Source organism: Rhincodon typus, chromosome 29, assembly GCF_021869965.1.
Source record: "Rhincodon typus isolate 14 chromosome 29, sRhiTyp1.1, whole genome shotgun sequence".
Taxonomy (NCBI): domain Eukaryota; kingdom Metazoa; phylum Chordata; class Chondrichthyes; order Orectolobiformes; family Rhincodontidae; genus Rhincodon; species Rhincodon typus.
Window position 1 is genome coordinate 6,389,765 of NC_063360.1, and position 18,270 is coordinate 6,408,034.

The window sequence follows — 18,270 nt, forward strand, 5'->3', positions numbered from 1 at the left end:
AAGCTGACGTTTCAGGCCTAGACCCTTCTTCAGAATTTCTGAAGAAGGGTCTAGGCCCGAAACGTCAGCTTTCCTGCTCCTCTGATGCTGCTTGGCCTGCTGTGTTCATCCAGCTCTACACCCTGTTATCTCATACAATTTGTCATTACAGGTTCCTACTGTGGTTGAAAAGCCAGTGGAAAATCAGCAACTGAGGTACTACAGGAAGTACGTCCTGAGAGTTCTTCTGACTGTGATAACAAGGTCACAAAGTCACAGGTTGAAACAGGAGGCGAAATCAAAGAATAAAGATAAGGAAGTTGAAAGAGAATTATCAAAGACCATGCTTGATCAAATAGTTGAGCCAAAACAAGAACGGATGGAGGTCAAAGTGGATATTTTTAGTTAAGAGAAAATACCTGAGTTACAACAGAAAGATGAAAAACTGAAGCAATTGTATCAATTACGTACATAGAAGAATCTGAGTGTATTCCAGAATGTTACTGTCTTGATGAGGAAATGGAGACTATTACATATTCAGGAGGATGAAAAATGGACAGAAGTTCATCAAGAGAGAGCCTACCGACTCCCACAGCTACCTAGAATACAACTCCTCTCACCCACCTTCCTGAAAAAATGCCATCCCCTATTCCCAATTCCTTCACCTCCACCGCATCTGCTCCCGAGATGAGGCATTCCACTCCCGGACATCCCAGATGTCCTCGTTTTTCAAGGACCGCAACATCCCCCCCTCAGTGGTCGAAAACGCCCTCAACCGTGTCTCTCGAATTTCCTGCAACTCATTCCTCACACACCCTCCCCGCAATAACAACCAAAACAGAATCACCCTCGTCCTCATGTACCACCCCACCAACCTCATGATCCAACGCATCATCCTCCGGCACTTCCGTCATCTGCAATCTGACCCCACTATCAAAGACATTTTTCCCTCCCCACCCTTATCTGCCTTCCGGAGGGACCACTCTCTCTGTGACTCCCTTGTCCGCTCCACACTCCCCAACAGTCCCACCACCCCCAGCACTTTTCCCTGCAACCGCAGGAAGTGCTACACCTGCCCCTACACCTCCCCCTCTTAACCCCATCCCAGGCCCCAAGAAAATCTTCCACATCAAACAGATGTTCACCTGCACATCTGCTAATGTGGTATACTGTATCCGCTGTTCCCGATGTGGCCTCCTGTACATCGGGGAAACCAAGCGGAGGCTTGGAGACCGCTTTGTGGAACACCTACGCTCGGTTTGTGACAAACGACTGCACCTCCCAGTCGCAAAGCACTTTAACTCCCCCTCCCACTCCTTGGACGACATGTCCATCCTGGGCCTCCTCCAGTGCCACAACGATGCCACCCGCATGTAGCAGGAACAGCACCACATATTTCGCTTGGAAATCCTGCAGCTCAATGGTATCAATGTGGACTTCATAAGCTTCAAAATCTCCTCTCCCCCGACTGTATCCCAAAACCAGCCCAGCTCGTCCCCGCCTCCCTAACCTGTCCGTCCTTTCACCCAACTATCCACTCCTCCCACCTCAAGCCTCACCCCCACCTCCTACCTACCAGCCTCATCCCACCTCCTTGACCTGTCCGTCCTCCCTGGACTGACCTATCCCTTCCCTAACTCCCCACCTATGCTCACCTTTACTGGCTCCATCCCCGCCTCTTTGACCTGTCTGTCTCCTCTCCACCTATCTGCTCCTTTATCCACCTTCCATCCGCCTCCCCCTCTCTCTCTATTTATTTTTTTTTATAGAATCCCTACAGTGTGGAAACAGGCTCTTCGGCCCAACAAGTCCACACCGACCCACAGAGCATCCCACCCACACCCATTCCCCTAATCTACACATCCCTGAACACTACGGGCAATTTAGCATGACCAATTCACCTAGCCTGCACATCTTTGGACTGTGGGAGGAAACCAGGGCACCCGGAGGAAACCCACGCAGACACGGGGAGAATGTGCAAACTCCACAGACAGTCGCCCGAGGGTGGAATCGAACCCGGGTCACTGGCACTGTGAGGCAGCAATGCTAACCACTGAGCAACTATGCCGTCCCTTCAGAATCCCCTTTCCCTCCCCCATTTCTGAAGAAGGGTCCAGACCCAAAACATCAGCTTTCCTGCTCCTCTGGTGCTGCTTGGCCTGCTGTGTTCATCCAGCTCTACACCTTGTTCTCTCAGAAGTTCATCAAGTTGGATTACCATAGGTTACAGAAACGAGATGTTGTGCATAACACATGACTTACCAGTAGGAGGTCATTTAAGGGTAAGAAAAACTCAAGCCAAAATACAAAAATATTTTTATTGGCTTGGACTGCAAAAGGATGTCGTTGAATTTTGCCAGACATGTTATACGTGTCAGGCAATTGGAAAACCTCAGGCAGTGATAAAGCCAGCACCTTTAATATTCATTTCTGCATTTGAGGAACCCTTTACAAGGTTCTTAATTGATTGCATACAACTCCTACCTAAAACAAAAAGTGGGAATCAGTATTTGTTGACAATAATGGATGTGTCCTCTAGATTTCCAGAGGCCATTCCATTATGCAATATCATAGTTAAAAGGATTGTAGAAGAGTTACTCAAATTTTTCGCGAGGTATGGACTACTCACAGAAATACAATCAGATCAAGGGTCAAAACTTACATCAGAACTATTCAGGAAATTATGGATAGCTTAGGAATAGAACAATTCAAATCCACTGTGTGCCATCCACAATCACAGGGAGTATTAGAACAGTGGCATCAAACTTTAAAGACTATTTTGAGGGCTTATAGTCAAGACTATCCAGACGATTGAGATAAAAGAATTCCGTTTGTACTTTTTGTAATTGAGGATTCATCAAGTAAATCTACCAATTTCAGTCCATTTGAATTAGGCTTTGTGCAAGAGGTGAGAGGACCACTAAAATTAATTAAGGAGAAATTGGTGAGTCAGAGTTCAGACAGCACATATTTGGACTATGTGACATATTTTAGGGAACAATTAAATATAGCAGGTGAGTTGGCTAGACAGCATTTAAAAGTAGCACAGCATATGACGAAACACAAAGATAAGAAATCAAAAATTTGCAATTTTGCTAATGAAGATAAAGTAATAGCTTTACTTCCATTGATAGGTGAACCTTTAAAAGCAAGGTTTCGTGGACCTTATCAAATCAAAAGGAGATTGAGTAAGGTGAATTATTTGATAAGGACTCCAGATAGAAAGCAATCTCACAGAGTATGGCATGTGAATATGCTCAAAAGGTATTTTGATAGGGGAGGAAAGCAAAGGAAATGTGTTACTGGCTACAACACAGAGTGAAGAACCAAGTTCAGAGGATTCTTCAAATTAAATTGGATAATGAGGAAGTTCTCTAAAATTGGGATAAATTATTGCGTTGCCTTCACAGGAAAATCAAAATGACCTGAAACAGTTATTATTATTGCATGGGGAGATATGTGGGAATAAAATGGGAAGTACTAATCTAATGACATATGATGTGGATAGAGGAAATGCTATTCCAATTAAGCAACATCCTTATAGACTTTACCCTCTAAAGTTAGGGGCACAGTTTCAGAAAGAGGTTGAATGCATGCTCAAAGAAACATAATTGAAGAGAGTTGCAGTGACTGGAGCTCACCCATACTAATGGTGATAAAACCAGATGGTACCCAAAGATTACATGTGGACTACTGCAAAGTCAATGCAGTTACAAAGTCTGATTCATACCCTATTCCACGTTTGGAAGACTGTATTGATAAGGTGGGATAAGCAACTTATTATGTTGGACTTACTGAGAGGATACTGGAAGGTACCTTTATCTGAAAGAGCAAGGACAATTTTGGCTTTCATGATACTGAATGAAATATACCAATTTAAAGTCATGCCATTTGGTATGAAAAATGAGCCAGCCACATTTCAAAGACTAAATAATAAAGTCATTTCTGGATTACCCAATTGTGGTATACATCAACGACCTGGTGATATTTAGTTACACATGGAAGGAGCATTTGCAGCATTTATCAGAATTATCTAATCAACTTCAGGAGGCAGGCTTGGTGGTAAACCTGGTAAGAGTGAATTTGCAAATGCCCAAGTCACATTGCTGGGCCATGTTATAGGACATAGACAAGTGGCCCAATGGAATGTGAAAACAAAGGTTATTGGGGAGTTTCTCATACCATCGACAAAGAGAGCAGTACTACGATTCCTGGGATTGAGTGGGTTTTATCGGAAGCTTGTTCCAAACTTTAGCAGTGTCATTGTTCCACTGACTGACTTATTGAAGAAGTGCAGGAAATTTCAGTGGACGGTGGACTGTCAGAAGGCTTTTGACAGTCTGAAAACTGTGTTAACCACTGTCCGAGTGTTAGCCACACCTAATTATGCAAAGCCATTCAAGGTGGCTATTGATGCGAGTGATGTGGGTGTCAGTGCTGTACTTTCAGAAGACTACGAGAAGATAGAAAGGCTTATTGGGTATTTTTCCAGAAAATTGAATACTCATCAACAGAAATATTCCACGATTGAGAAGGAGACCTTGAGTGGTGTTGGCATCACAACATTTCAACATTTATATTGCAATAATGTGTCTGAGACAATTGTATACACTGACCATAGCCCATTAAAGTTTCTGGAGAAATTTAAGGACAGAAGTTCCAGACTGTTCAGATGGAGCTTATTATTGCAGCCATTCAATTTGAAAATTATGGACATAGCAGGATGAGAAAACGTAATTGCCAATGTATTGTTGCAACTTGGACAAAGAAAGATGGAGACGTTTGGTGGCAGGAGTAAACAGACTGAAACAGAATGTAGTCGTGAATGTTTGCATGCTTACAGTCAATGTAATGTATATTTATTGTCGTGAACTAATAGAATAAGACTAAGGGTTTTAAAATGAAGCCATCTTTGTTTATTGATGGTTCCTTTTTTTTAAGGGGGGATGAGTGACAATGCTGTCACTTTGAAAAGGTTATTTTGTCCTGGGTCTTTTTTGAAGAGAGGTTGAGGCGCCGAAGTGGCCATGGGACATGGCCTAAGTCAACAATCAGAGGAGGCCTTTACGTTTTTTTTAAACAGTGGAAGGGGAGTGGCCAGTTCTCACAGATCAAGCTTTTTAGTTTTGTTTAGCTGTAGCAGTCAGAAGCTGTTTGGGTCCCAGAAGAGTTGGAGCTTCAGTAAAATGATTCCTAGCTGCCACATTCTCTGAAATCCTTCGACGCTGTTTCCTTCTGGATTGGAGAATTTCCTGTAAGAATCTGTGTCTGAATTTAGCTTGTTGCCAAGGGGTGTGTTTATGGGATGTTACTATATTATAACAGTTAGAAACAGCCGTATTATTGTTTGGTTAAATCATCCAATAGTTGTCATTCTAAATTCCTCTTTCATTTGTATGTATTTTAACCACAGTTATAAATTGTGTTTTGCTTAACATCGAGTGGTTTGACCAGTTGCATCACATCTGGAACACACACTTCACATGTACCTTTAAAATAAGAAAAAGTTAGCATCTAGGCTACCTTCTTAAAATATTTTGAGGAATTCTGGTCTGGTTCATAACACGTTACAGAGGTTTTTAGAATCATGAGAGGCATAGATAAGGTGACTAACCAAGGTCTTTTCCCCAGGGTAGGGGAGTCCAAAACCAGAGGGAATTTAAGGTAAGAGGGGAAAGATTTAAAAGGGACCTGAGGGGCAACTTTTTCACACAGGGCTGGTATGTATATGGAACGAGCAGCCACAGGAAGTGGCAGAGGTGGCAGACATTTGGACAGATCCATGGATAGAAAGGTTTAGAGGGATATGGGCCAGGAAAATGGGACTAGTTCAGTTTAGGAAACCTGGTCGGCATGGACCAGTTGGGCCAAAGGCCTGTTTCCGTGCTATATGATTGTATGAAAACCCACTGGAAGACCTCATCTTAAAGGAGAAGTCAGATTTACCACTTCCCCTGAAAAGGAATATTGAAACAGCCGTAACTGATGCAGGAAGAAATCTCGTTTCTCATACTTCACTTTATACAGTTTAATATATAACTGGTAATACCACTTTTTTTAAAATTCAAACTCTCTCAATGGGTCATTACAATTGGGAGAGATTTGGAAGGATGCACTGAGTGCTACCAGAATCTAAGAGAATGAGTAAATATCCTATGTTTTAAACAAAGAGCTTTAAGTGGCATGGTGGTTCAGTGGTTAGCACTGCTGCCTCACAGCCCCAGGGACCTGGGTTCAATTCCATCCTTGCGTGACTGCCTGTGTGGAGTTTGCACATTCTCCCTATGTCGCGTGGGTTTCCCCCAAGTGCTTCAGTATCCTCCCACAGTCCAAAGATATACAGGCTAGGTGGATTGATCATGCTAAATTGCCCATAGTGGCCAGAAATGTGTTGACTGGTGGGTTAGCCATGGGAAATGTAGGGTTACAGGAGCGGGTCTGGGCGGGTTGCACATTGGAGGGGCAGTGTGAACTCGATGGGCTGAATGGCCTGCTTCCACACTTTAGGGATTCTCTTATTTAACAAAGCACCTCTAACTCAGGTAATAGTACTTGGTGATTAAAGTTAGTTAAATCCCATAGACAATAAAACATGTTGGCAGTGGAAAAGGCAAACTCAGACATCAAATGCAATTCAAGTGAACCTCACGGTCACGAAGGGAATAAAGAAAATTCTTCAGTATCTCCAGGATGTCAGGGAACATCATGGGAACTGTAGAAGTCTGGAAAAGAGACCTGGTGACCAGACAGCACTGAGCAAGTAGCAGATGAAATTTAATGTAGCAAAGTGTGAAGTGATACATGTTGCTTGGCAGAACAAGAAGAGGCAATATAAAAGAAGAAAAAGCAATATGCAAAGGGATTTGTGGGATTATGTGAACAAATCATTGATGGTGACCGGGTAGGTTGACAATGGGGTTAAAATGCATACGAGATCCTGGGTTTTATAAATAGAGGCTTTGATTACAAAAGCAAGTGAGTTATAATAAACCTTTATAAAATACTCATTGGGCTTCAAGTGGAGTATTGTGTCCAATTCTGGAGACTGCATATGGGAAGAATATAAAGGCTTTTGTGAGGATGCAATAAAGATTTATAAGAATGGTTTCAAGGCAAGAAACTTTAACTATGAGAGTAAATTATAGACGCTGGGTTTGTTCTCTGTAGAAAAGGTTTTCAAATTTGATAGAAATTCAAAATCATGAGTGATTATGTCAGAACAGATAGAGAATGCCTGTTCCCATGGTTGGAAAGGTCAAGAACCAGAGAACACCAACTTAAGGTGTTGGGCAAAAGAAAAGCCTGCAACATAAGGAAAAACACATTTATGAAGGAAATGTTTAGGATCTGGAATGATTGCTTGAGAGTGTAGTGGAAGTGATTGGGGTTTTCTACACAGAATTTGATCAGCAACTTAAGAGAAAAATATGTTTCAGGGCTACACCATTGAACAGGCATTGAATTGGACTAGCCATATAAATATCAAATCAGATGCAAGAAATCCTGCAGTGTGTAACTCACATCCTGACAGCCCAAAATCTGTCCACCATGTACAAGGCACAAGTCAGGAATGTAATGAAATGCTCCGCACTTGCCTGGATGAGTGCAGCTTGAACAACAATCAAGGGATTTGATACCACAAAGCAGCCTTCATTACCATCACTTCCAAAAACATTGATTCTCTCCACCACCAAATGCATGATTGCAGCAGTGTGTACTATCTACATGATGCACTGCAGAAATTCACCAAGGCCCCTTAAACAGCACCATCCAAACTCACAACAACTATCCTCTAGAAGTACAAGAGAGGCACATATCACCTGCAAGTTCCTCTCAAAGTAATCCCCATCCAGACTTAGAAATATCTTGTTTTCACTATTTTGGGTTGAAATCCCAGAACTCCTTCCCTAACAGTACTGGGTGTTCCAACAACCCAACAACTGCAGCAGTTCAAGAAGGCAGCTCAATGCATCTTCTCAAGGGGAATTAGAGATGGGCAATCATTGCTGGCTGGGCAGCAACACTCACATCTCCTGAATGAATTAAAACAAAAGCTAGCAATTAATATTTTCCTAATAAGATCAGCATTAAGTGAATGTCTCTATAGTGAATAATGTCTTTTCACCGATTCAGGTATTTCCTGTTTAGAGTTACTCGTTGGAACAATACTGTGAGAATTCAGAAGTTAATAATAGAAGAGGACAGCACTAGGGGGCAGTAGTAAGATAGATGTATTATTTTCAAATCCTGACACACAACAGATTAGAAATTTACTGCTGTGAGTTGAAAATTGAATACACTACTGATGGCCCTCATTTTCTTGTTGAATCCCCATCTATCACTGTTAAAGTTTCTATTAGAATCAACCTAGATAATCTTCCATTGCAACCTTGTTAAAACAGCTATCCTCTCTGTGAAGTACTTACATTTGACTTTTCCATTTACCTTTCCCTTTTTCTGAGCTGTGTTCCTTGAACACCTCCTCTCTCCATCTCGTATGCCATTCTTTTGGGTGTGATGAACAGTTTTTTTCCAGGTTTAACTAGGCAAGATCTTAAGAATTTTAAATGTTTTAGTGAGATTCCACCTCATCCTTCAATAGTTTCATTTCAAGCACACATCGATGCCATAATGTAATTGCTTTCTAATTTTCAACAACCCAAATGATACAGGAAATCACTCTCTGTTGTCAACCACACAAAACATGGGTACTGGTGGATTTCAAATAATTCAGTGTATAAAATGAATTTACCTCTTTTAATGAAAAACAGTAGCAAAATGCTCTCTGTTAATGAAACATACAGAATATACAGACTTTTATAAGTGTCATTTCTAAAAATGTTAACAGACCACTGAAGAGAAAAACAGACAGTTTCACAATATTTCATCTCAAGAAGAATTTCTTGGGGCTTGCCTCGGAGTTAGAAGATGGTGACTTTTGGACGTGCTTATTCATAAAATCTGATCTGACACTCCAGTACCACACTGTTGCAGGCATAATTTTTGAATGAGACACTAAGTTGAAGCCACATCTACCTTTTTGTATGGCCCTCCTACTATCCTGGCTAACATTTAGTTCTAACCAACACCTAAGAAAGATTATCCAGTCATTGTCTCATTACTGTATGAGGGACTCTGCTGTGATCAAATTGGCTGCCATATTTGCTAAATTACAGCAGTAACTGCTGTTAGTAACTAATTTAAGTTCTTCATTGGCCTTAAAGTGTTTTCACATATCCTGAAGTCATGAAAGGTAATATATAAATGTGCACTTTTGTTTTACATCCAAACTTCATCCTACATTTACATTGTACAATTCTGTAGATTTTCCTGTGCATAATGAGTTGAAGTGCTGAGATGAGGAAGAATTTCTTCAGTCAGAGATTGGTGAATCAGAACTCATTGCTGCAGAAGGGTTGTGGAAACCAAGTCATTGCATGTATTTAAGACAGAGATGGATAGGTTCTTGATCAAAAGGGGGATTAAGGGTGAAGGAGAGAAGGCAGGAGAATGGGTTTGAGAAATGTCAGTCATGATCAAATGGTGGTGCAGACTCAATTGGCCAAACAGCCTTATTCTGCTCCTCTAATTAGACTTTTTTAGATTTAGAGTTTATTTGTCACGTGTACTCAAGTACAGAAGTACAGGAGTACAGTGAAAAGTGTATAATGTCTCCACATGGTGCCATCTTAGGTACCAAGGTACAAAAAGCTTAAGTACAAAGCAGTAAGAGAAACAGACTTTAAAAAGTTAAGCGTTACTACACAGAATAAGTAGAAAAATTAAAAAAAGGTAACAGTTAACATTAAAGTCTCCCTTAATGTAACCTAGGAGAATAGTGGTACAAGTTAAAAATTCAACAGTCCTCTTCAGGATAAGACCTCTTCTTATTTCGCTCTCCGGGAGACCTCAGCTGCACGTTCTTGACACAGCTGCAGCAGGTACCATCGCTGCTGCTGAAGCTGCCTCCTTTCTGATTTACCTCGGTGCCTAGGGAACATGCCTGAGCAGGACCCACTTGCATACTGAGCTGAGACACCACTATGAGCCACCGAGAGGTGGACTGACTTACTGCTGAGAGACCAGGCCGAGATCCAACATGAGCCGCTGGGTCTATATTAGATATAGGTCTATATCTAATGGCCTATAATAACCCTGGCCAAGATTGCAGGCGGCAGGCCTATCAATGCTGTAACCAGCCACATGCAGCCTTTGTGGTAGCAGTCTGGTCTCAGTTCCCTGGATTTTCTGACTTTCCCAGCTTCGTGCCCTGTTCAGCCTATTCACCTCTGTTTTCTATCTCTCAATACTGTCAACTGTGGCTCAGTCAAAGACAATCTTACCTCTGAGTCAGAAGCTTGTGTGTTTATGACCCACCAATCCAGGGATTTGAGCAGAAAATCTGCACTGACAATCAGTGGAGAACTGTGGGTGCTCTGTTGAGGTGCTGTCTTTTCGATGGGACATGAAGAGCAGGGAAGTTCTCCCTGATGTGCTGGCCAATATTTATTTTGCAACCAACATGACTAAATGATGACTTGTTCATTATCATATTATTGTTTGTGCGAATTGGATGTACATAAATTGGATACCGTGTTTCTCTACATTATAGCAAGTACTCCATCATATGTAAAGACCTTTGGGACAGCATGAGGTTGTGAAAATTATGTTTTTCTCTCCATCCTTCTGCATACTGCACTCCATTCTTCGTTTTTTTTTCCTCCCTGTGTGGCTTTGTTCTGGCTACACCCTCTACTTTGCCCTATCTGGTCAATCATGATTTTACCCTTACATCTTCCCAATCATTGGCCTTCCATTCTAACATCATCGTCACATTGAAAATCTCTCCCTCCAAACTCCTCACTTTTAAAATCTTCCTTAAAACCTAACTCTTCATTAGTGCATTCCATCAGTTCCTACATTTTCTCTGTCTGTGAAGCCACCTTGGAATACTTTCCTACTTTAAAGTTGCAGTATGGATGCAAGTATTTCATTGTTTCCTCTATCATTTGCTTCCAAATTTTCAGAAACCCCTGTGCACTTGGTTCCGTAGATCCTCATCATTCCTTAATTGTTAGCCCACCTCATATATGCTCCATAATGTAGATTCCATGTAACATTGACATGTTTTTGGCAGCTACTCGCTTGCTGCTGTTTGCCCTATTTGGTGTTTTTGTGAGCTTTACTTTCCTGCTTTTCCCACTGTGCTGCTGTGACAATACTGCTGCTTCTCCCGTACTGTTACCACTTTGATTCCATCCAGATTTTGTTAACACCTTCCAAATGAAAATCAAAGATTTATTTTTTAATATAGGAGTGGAATGTAAAAATGCCACACGCTCCCTCTGTTCAGAGGCAGATTACAGTTTACGGTAGAGTTACCTTTAACCTGAAGTGCAAAGGTCGGTTTTTGATCTATATCTCAGTGCCAATATCAGATTTTTGCTTCGCCTTTAGAAAGTAACACAATGCAATAGAAATTGGATCTTGTTGCATCTGTTTTATGAATGTAAAACAGATCAATGGGGCTCAACTTCAGGAAGCAGGGTCCTGCGTCGCACGGATGCCTGAAAGATGTCTGACCTGATATTTAGAATTCCTGATCCTCGAGGAATGACTGGAAGATTCGAGAACTCATGAATTCCTGTACGATTCTATACAACTTAGGAGGATCAGGCTATTTGGCCCCTTGAGCCTGCTGTGCCATTCAATGTGTTTGTGACAGATCCGATTATTGTTGTAATGACGTCCGGCTCACGATGCTGCACGAGCTGCTGCGCATGATGGAAATTGCTGCCTCTATTGTCTTAAAGTCTACAGGGCCTGTATTGTCTGGTGAGGTAGAGGAAAACCACTTCCTGGTATCTTATAATTCACAAGATACAGTTTACTGCATGTTAGCAACTAGTTACCGATTACACTGTTATGACAGACCAGAAATTTTCAACCAATGTGTGACAAGATGAGAAGTGTGCTGAGAAATGTTCGAATCCATACTTCCGATCTCCTCTGGAGCCCCACTGTCCAATGTTGAAGGCAGTATCTGCTGACATTTGTCACTGCGTATGCACAAGAGAGAGAAAACTTGCTCAGTTATGCAGCCTGTGTGCCTTGATACTAGTAAGGCTGGGAGCCACAGTGACAGATATTCTTACAGAGACTAAGAGGAGCATTAGATGTTAGGACTCGCTCCTTTGAGATCCTCACCTGATCCACTCACAAGTCAATATCACATTATCATAGGGTGATGCTTATAGCACTCCTTAATGTTAACCCTTTCAGACCCGTTTATATCCTTATACCACATCTCCATAAGTGTTTACTCTCATTATAAATATTATACATTTGTGTATAATTACAATTACCTCCAACTCTATAACTTTAAAAACTCAGGTGATCTGAAGGTTTCAGTTTTCTCTGGGAAGACAGGTAGCTTGATGGGTGGAAGACCATTGCCTTTGATCCTCTTCCTGACAGTCTGAGGGCTTTAGGAGTACTTGCATTATTAAATTCAACACTGCGTTCATCCCAATCAATCAGTGTGTTGGTCAATTAACCTGTATTGGGATAAGCTTCCTGTGGCTCCTTTGTATGACCATTTATTTTCTGTTCAGATCCCGTCCCCCTGTCTTAAATATCACAATCGGCTTGCATAGTGAAGCCTATTACAGGGTATGACCAGTTGCACACCACTGAAAGACTCCTGATTGTAAACATTTCGATAGTTCTGTAGGAGTAAATATGGAATGAACATGTTTTGTGGAAAAGGGAACTAAGACTCCAGCTTCCTGCCCATCAGCAATCCTGATGGTGCTACACAACATTAGAGTGCAGTGGATCTATCATTTAGCATTGCCACACAGATACCAGCATTCTTTTTCAAGAGCCATCTAACTGTCCTGACCTTAAGCTTGGTCTCCTCATTCAATTGTGGATATCTCAGTGAGCTTGTGACATTTTCAAATCTTAGTTCCCTTTTCCACAAAACATGTTCATTTTCAAATCCAGACCTAGCTGCAAATTGGCTGAAGCATTCTTTAGTGAAATGTGGCCTGTTGTCAGAAATGACCACATCAAGGACATTGTAGATATCTCATGTAAGACTTGGATAGCAACAGCTGTGTTATGTATCTTCTTAACCTCTATTCAACAGGGAAATTCACAAATTATTTTTCCTGCCACATGGACCTCTTTGGGGAATATGGTGGGGAGCAACAGCTCTTATCACTCCAGTCTGTGGATGGCATAGGTCTTGCAATTGATGATGAGCTCCTCAATGTCTTTGGAGATCCAAGACCATCACATCAAACTCTAACCCTGCAGTTGTTGATCCCCAAGTGACCCTAAAGCATGCTCAACAATTGTAAAATACTGTTGTGCTCAAAATATGTTTTCATGGCCAGCTTGCTGGGCCTTTGGTCTGGCCAACACTCAACAAAATACCAATGGATGTAGGGACATTCCTGGCCCCTCAACTGCTCCTAATGGATCTAGCTAAGTCAATTGTGGCTTCATGGCCATTATGTTGCCATGGACAGTGTGTACATCTTAATTTTGTAAACAAACTCAATGTTGTGTTTGGTAAGACAATTGCCTATTGCTCTGGATTGCACATCTGTCATTATCTGTAGTTTTCCCTGCAAGTATACTGTTTCATAGTATAACTTATGAGGCAGAGTCAAAATCTTTATATTCCTGGAGGCATCCTTGCTCGTTTCTTCTTATCCAATATGAGAGTGGTTTCTCAGCACAGATAAATTGATAGATTTAGCAGCAGGAAGGACATCTGGCTTTTAATCTACTCGTCAAATCCCAAACAGATGGTTGATATGAAGCCTCCAACTCAGTATTCATCGAAACCTGCCACTTGTTGCAGGCAAAGCTGCTGCATGGGAGCAGGGAAAGGATAGCATTATGTGAAGGTGACCATGGCCATATGTGTGTGAATCCATTAGCCATCCCTGCAACCCCCACTCCCAACCCACTCAGAGCCCTTCTGGGCTGTGGAGGAACTGGGATATGAGGAGGATTAAGCATGAGCATAGCTGTGTCTTGGATTCTATATCTTCCTGGTTGAATAACTGACAGTGTGTGCAAGCTGTGAAATGTGGTTGTGAGTCATGCAGCAATACTAAGTATGTGGGAATGATGTGAAATTATGAATTTCCAACAAGTAAGTCCTGCTTTAAAAAAATCGTGAGTAAGTGAGTGATTGGTGCATGATGAATTGAGTAGTGCAGATAAAATGAGTGGTTCAGTTGTAAAGCTTCCACTCTCTGTGTCTGTCTGGTAATGAAGAGGGAGGGAATGTGCTCCTCTTATCCCTGGTAAGTAGAGGACCACACTCTTTCCTGTCCACCTCTTACAATAAGATCTCAAGAACTGAGTCAGAGACTTTGGGAGCTTAAGTCAAAAAATGGGGAGCTGAAAAAGTACAACATGTCAGACAGCATCCAAGGAGCAGGAAAGTCAAAGTTTCGGGTCAGAACCCTTCTTCAGGAACCCTTCTTTGGGAGCTCAGTTACTTTCCTTTCACAACACGTTCACTCTCCTTCTCCAAGAATTTTATTTTCAGCCACTTTCAACACATTCTACAGCCAGAATACACTACATTCCCCTTTAGGAGGTGCAGCTGAGCTTGAATTATTATTCTTTATCATAAGAACATCAGCACCTCCAATGCACATTCAGCGCTGGGCTGCATGCTCTTGTCACTTAAACTATCAGGCAATGTCAGCTTTAAGGGCTGCCTGCATTAAAAGGAACAATTGCAAATTAATTCTGCATTCTGATCCTTCTATTGTTTTCTTCCCAAATATCTTTATTTCAAAGGGATTGGGATAGATAGTTGGCAATTTATGCTACATGATCAAACCTGCAGAAATGCCTCCAAACAAAACAGGTAACCTTGTCAACATTGGATGGGACCATGTATTACCTATATGAGGTGATATACTAAAACAGACATGCAGCTTTTTGCAGAGGAAACTGTGAACAAGAAAACTGGATAATACCAAAACCAATATTATTCTGTTTTATTTGAAATTGATTCATTGTGTTTTTGCTCTTATTATCCCACTCATTAAAACTTTTAATCACCACTTTCCAAGATTGATGCAATACATTATGACATTACTTAAGAAATGATGTACTGGCACTGGAGGGAGTGCAGAGGAGGTTCACTTCGTTGATTTTGGAGATGAGAGGGTTGGCTTATGAGGAGAGATTGAGTGGATTGGGACTATACTTATTGGAATTTAGAAGAATGGGAGGGGAATCTTATAGAAACATATAAAATTATGCAGGGAGTGGATAAGGTTGAAGCAGGGAGGCTGTTTTCACTGGAGGGTGAAACTGGAAATAGGGGGCAGAGCCTCAAAATAATGGGGAGCAGATTTAGGACTGAATTGAGAAAGAACTTCTTCACCCAGAGGGTTGTGAAGCTGTGGAATTTCCTGCTCAGTAAAGCAGTTGAGACTACCTCGTTGAATGTTTATAAGGCAAAGATTGAGGAATTAAGGGTTCTGATGAGCTGGCGGGTGAGTGAGTTCACGATAAGATCAACCATGAACTATTGAATGGCGAAGCAGGCCCGAGGGGCTTGATGGCCTACTCCCGCTCCCAATTTATTTGTTCTTATGTTCTTATTTGTGTTTAAAGAGTACATCGATTCTTACATCCGTCAAAGTTGCTACACAAGTTGATAGGGTTGTAAAGAAGGTGTATGGGGCGTTGGCTTTCATTGGCAGGGGAATTGAGTTTAAGAGCTGCGAGGTTATACTGCGGCTCTGTAAAACCCTGGTTAGCCCACACTTGGAATATGGGGTCCAGTTCTGGTTGTCTCATTATAGGAAGGATGTGGAAGCTTTAGAGAGGGTGCAGAGGAGATTTACCAGGATGCTGCCTGGACTGGAGGGCAGGTCTTATGAGGAAAGGTTGAGGGAGGTAGGGCTTTTTTCATTGGAGCAAAGAAGGATGAGAGCTGACTTGATAAAGGTGTACAAGATGATGAGAGGCATAGATAGACTGGATACCCAGAGACTTTTTCCCAGGGTGGAAATGACTATTACAAGGGGGCATAATTTTAAGGTGATTGGAGAAAAGTATAGGGGAGATTTCAGAGGTAGGTTCTTTACACAGAGAGTGGTGGGCGCGTGGAATGCACTGCCGGCAGTGGTAGTGGAGACAGGTACATTAGAGACTTTTAAACGACTCTTGGATAGGCACATGGAGGATAGTATAATGTAGGGAATGCAGGATAGTTTGATCTTAGTAGGATAATAGGTTGGCACAACATCATGGGCCAAAGGACCTGTACTATTGTACTGTTCTATGTTCTATGTAAAATTGTGATAGAATGAGGTTTTATTTTGAGTACTTTTTGCAATATTTAAAGGTGAGTTATGGTTCAGTAGTGACACTCTCACCTCTTTATCAAGGAGTTGTTATCCACCTCAAGAGCCTTGAGTACAGAAATCTAGGCTGACACTTCAATGTTGCATTGTCAGTGATGCTGACTTTCAAATGAAACACTACGATGCCTTGTTTCTCCTTCTAGGTGGATCTAAAAGATCTCATGTCACTTCTTTGATGAAGTAGAGTTCTGCTGAGTATCCTGATGTACATTTATTCCTTCACCAACATCACAGAAAATCAAATCTCCAATCTTTACCATGTTATATTTTCTGAGATCTTGCTGCAAGCAAGTTAGCTGCTGTGTTTCCTCTGTTATAACAGTGATCTAACATCAAAAATATTTAACTGATTTTAAAGTGCTTTGGGATATCGTGCAGCCATTAAAGAATATTTTTTATATAAGACGAGACTTATCTTTCATTACACCAACAAGAACCAGCCAAAAAAAGGCATACCTTTTCAAATTCTGCGTTTGCCTAAAATACATTAAAAGTTTTATATTATGTTGCATGCAGTGAATATAATATTTACTCCCTGTAACAAGTTGATCTAACATACGTTCAGTCACCCATATCCATTTTCAGATTTTTTTTAACAATCATCCCAAATTAATTATAATCCAAGCTAATTTATTCTGCCACATTCTCTGATTTGCACAATACAGCATCACATTATGTTACACTCCAGGCCTCACTTCAGTGCGTCAAAATTTTAAAAAGAATCTGAAAGACAGGCACAGTATTTTTTCTACCACTTAGTATGAATAACCCTGTTTCTCAGATTTCCCACACCCCTCCCCAAATGCTGGTCCATACAGTGCTCCTGTTTTCTGTTATTGATCTCAACTTTGTACCTGCTCCCCAAAGTGTGAAGATATGATGAAAATAATCTTCTCTGTTACTGCAGTGGATTTTCCTGGTGTAATCCAGATTTTCATCGGCTTCTCCAATCCACTCCACAAATCCTTTTCCTGCTATCTTTAACTTCACCGAATAAAGGAACAAAGGCTCATTCAGTTCCAAGACAACCTTGCCATCAATAGTCTCACCAGCCAAATAAACTTGATCTTTAAAAACCAGTTCCAATTTTGTAACCTTCGGTATGGGGACAAATACAGAAACTGTTCCCATGACAGGGACGGGCCTCTGGATACCTTGAGAAGTAGTTTAGGAGCTCCTCTGCTCAAAGGTCAGAGATGATTATGATGTCGCAAACGGAATGATAACTCGCCTCACAGCATTAATAGTTCAAAACTCTTTTGTTGCGTAATTATTTATCTGATGTCACAAAAGTGGGCATCAAAACAGACTAATTAAAATCACTTACCATACACATCCTCTGTATTTAGAAGATGTAATGAAGATTGGTGATGTTAATCCAGAATTTGTTTCTGTCTTTTTCCATATTTCTTTGCTGTTCATAATGCAGACTGTGAGGATAGGTATGTGCTATGGACAGTTGGGATGGGATGAGGAGGAGCTGAGTGACATCTACTTAAACTCTCCCAGTTGAAAGAAATCTTGCATTCATGCAGCCTCTTTAAGAGCTCAGGGCATTTTTCAGACAAATGTTTTTTTTCCAAATCTATAGGAAATGCAACAGCTAAATTGTGCACAGCAAGATTCCACAAATAGCAATATAATTATCACTGGATAATCATCTTTTATCTCTTCATGATGCTAATTGAGAAGACAAATGGTGGTGAGAATACCTGGAAGAAATCTTTCAAAACCATCAACAGTACAGCACACCGTAAACACTGAACTGGAGAGTCAGCTGGATTATTAGCTCAGGTCTCTTAAGGTAGAAACAAAAACAGAAATTGCTGGAAAAGCTCAGCAAGTCTGGCTCTATGGAGAGAAATCAGAGTTAATG

At 41.3% G+C, this 18,270-nt stretch overlaps 1 protein-coding gene across 1 annotated transcript in view; it reads right to left on the bottom strand.

Annotated features, from left to right (window-relative positions):
* LOC125486437 (arrestin domain-containing protein 5-like) overlaps window positions 1-17,525 on the bottom strand; it is a 34,088-nt gene extending 16,563 nt beyond the window's left edge. Inside the window, exon 1 of the mRNA XM_048613894.1 lies at window positions 17,249-17,525. Within this exon, the coding sequence (XP_048469851.1) occupies window positions 17,249-17,525 (277 nt within the window). The remainder of the gene's footprint in view (window positions 1-17,248) is intronic.
* Window positions 17,526-18,270: the final 745 nt, after the last annotated feature.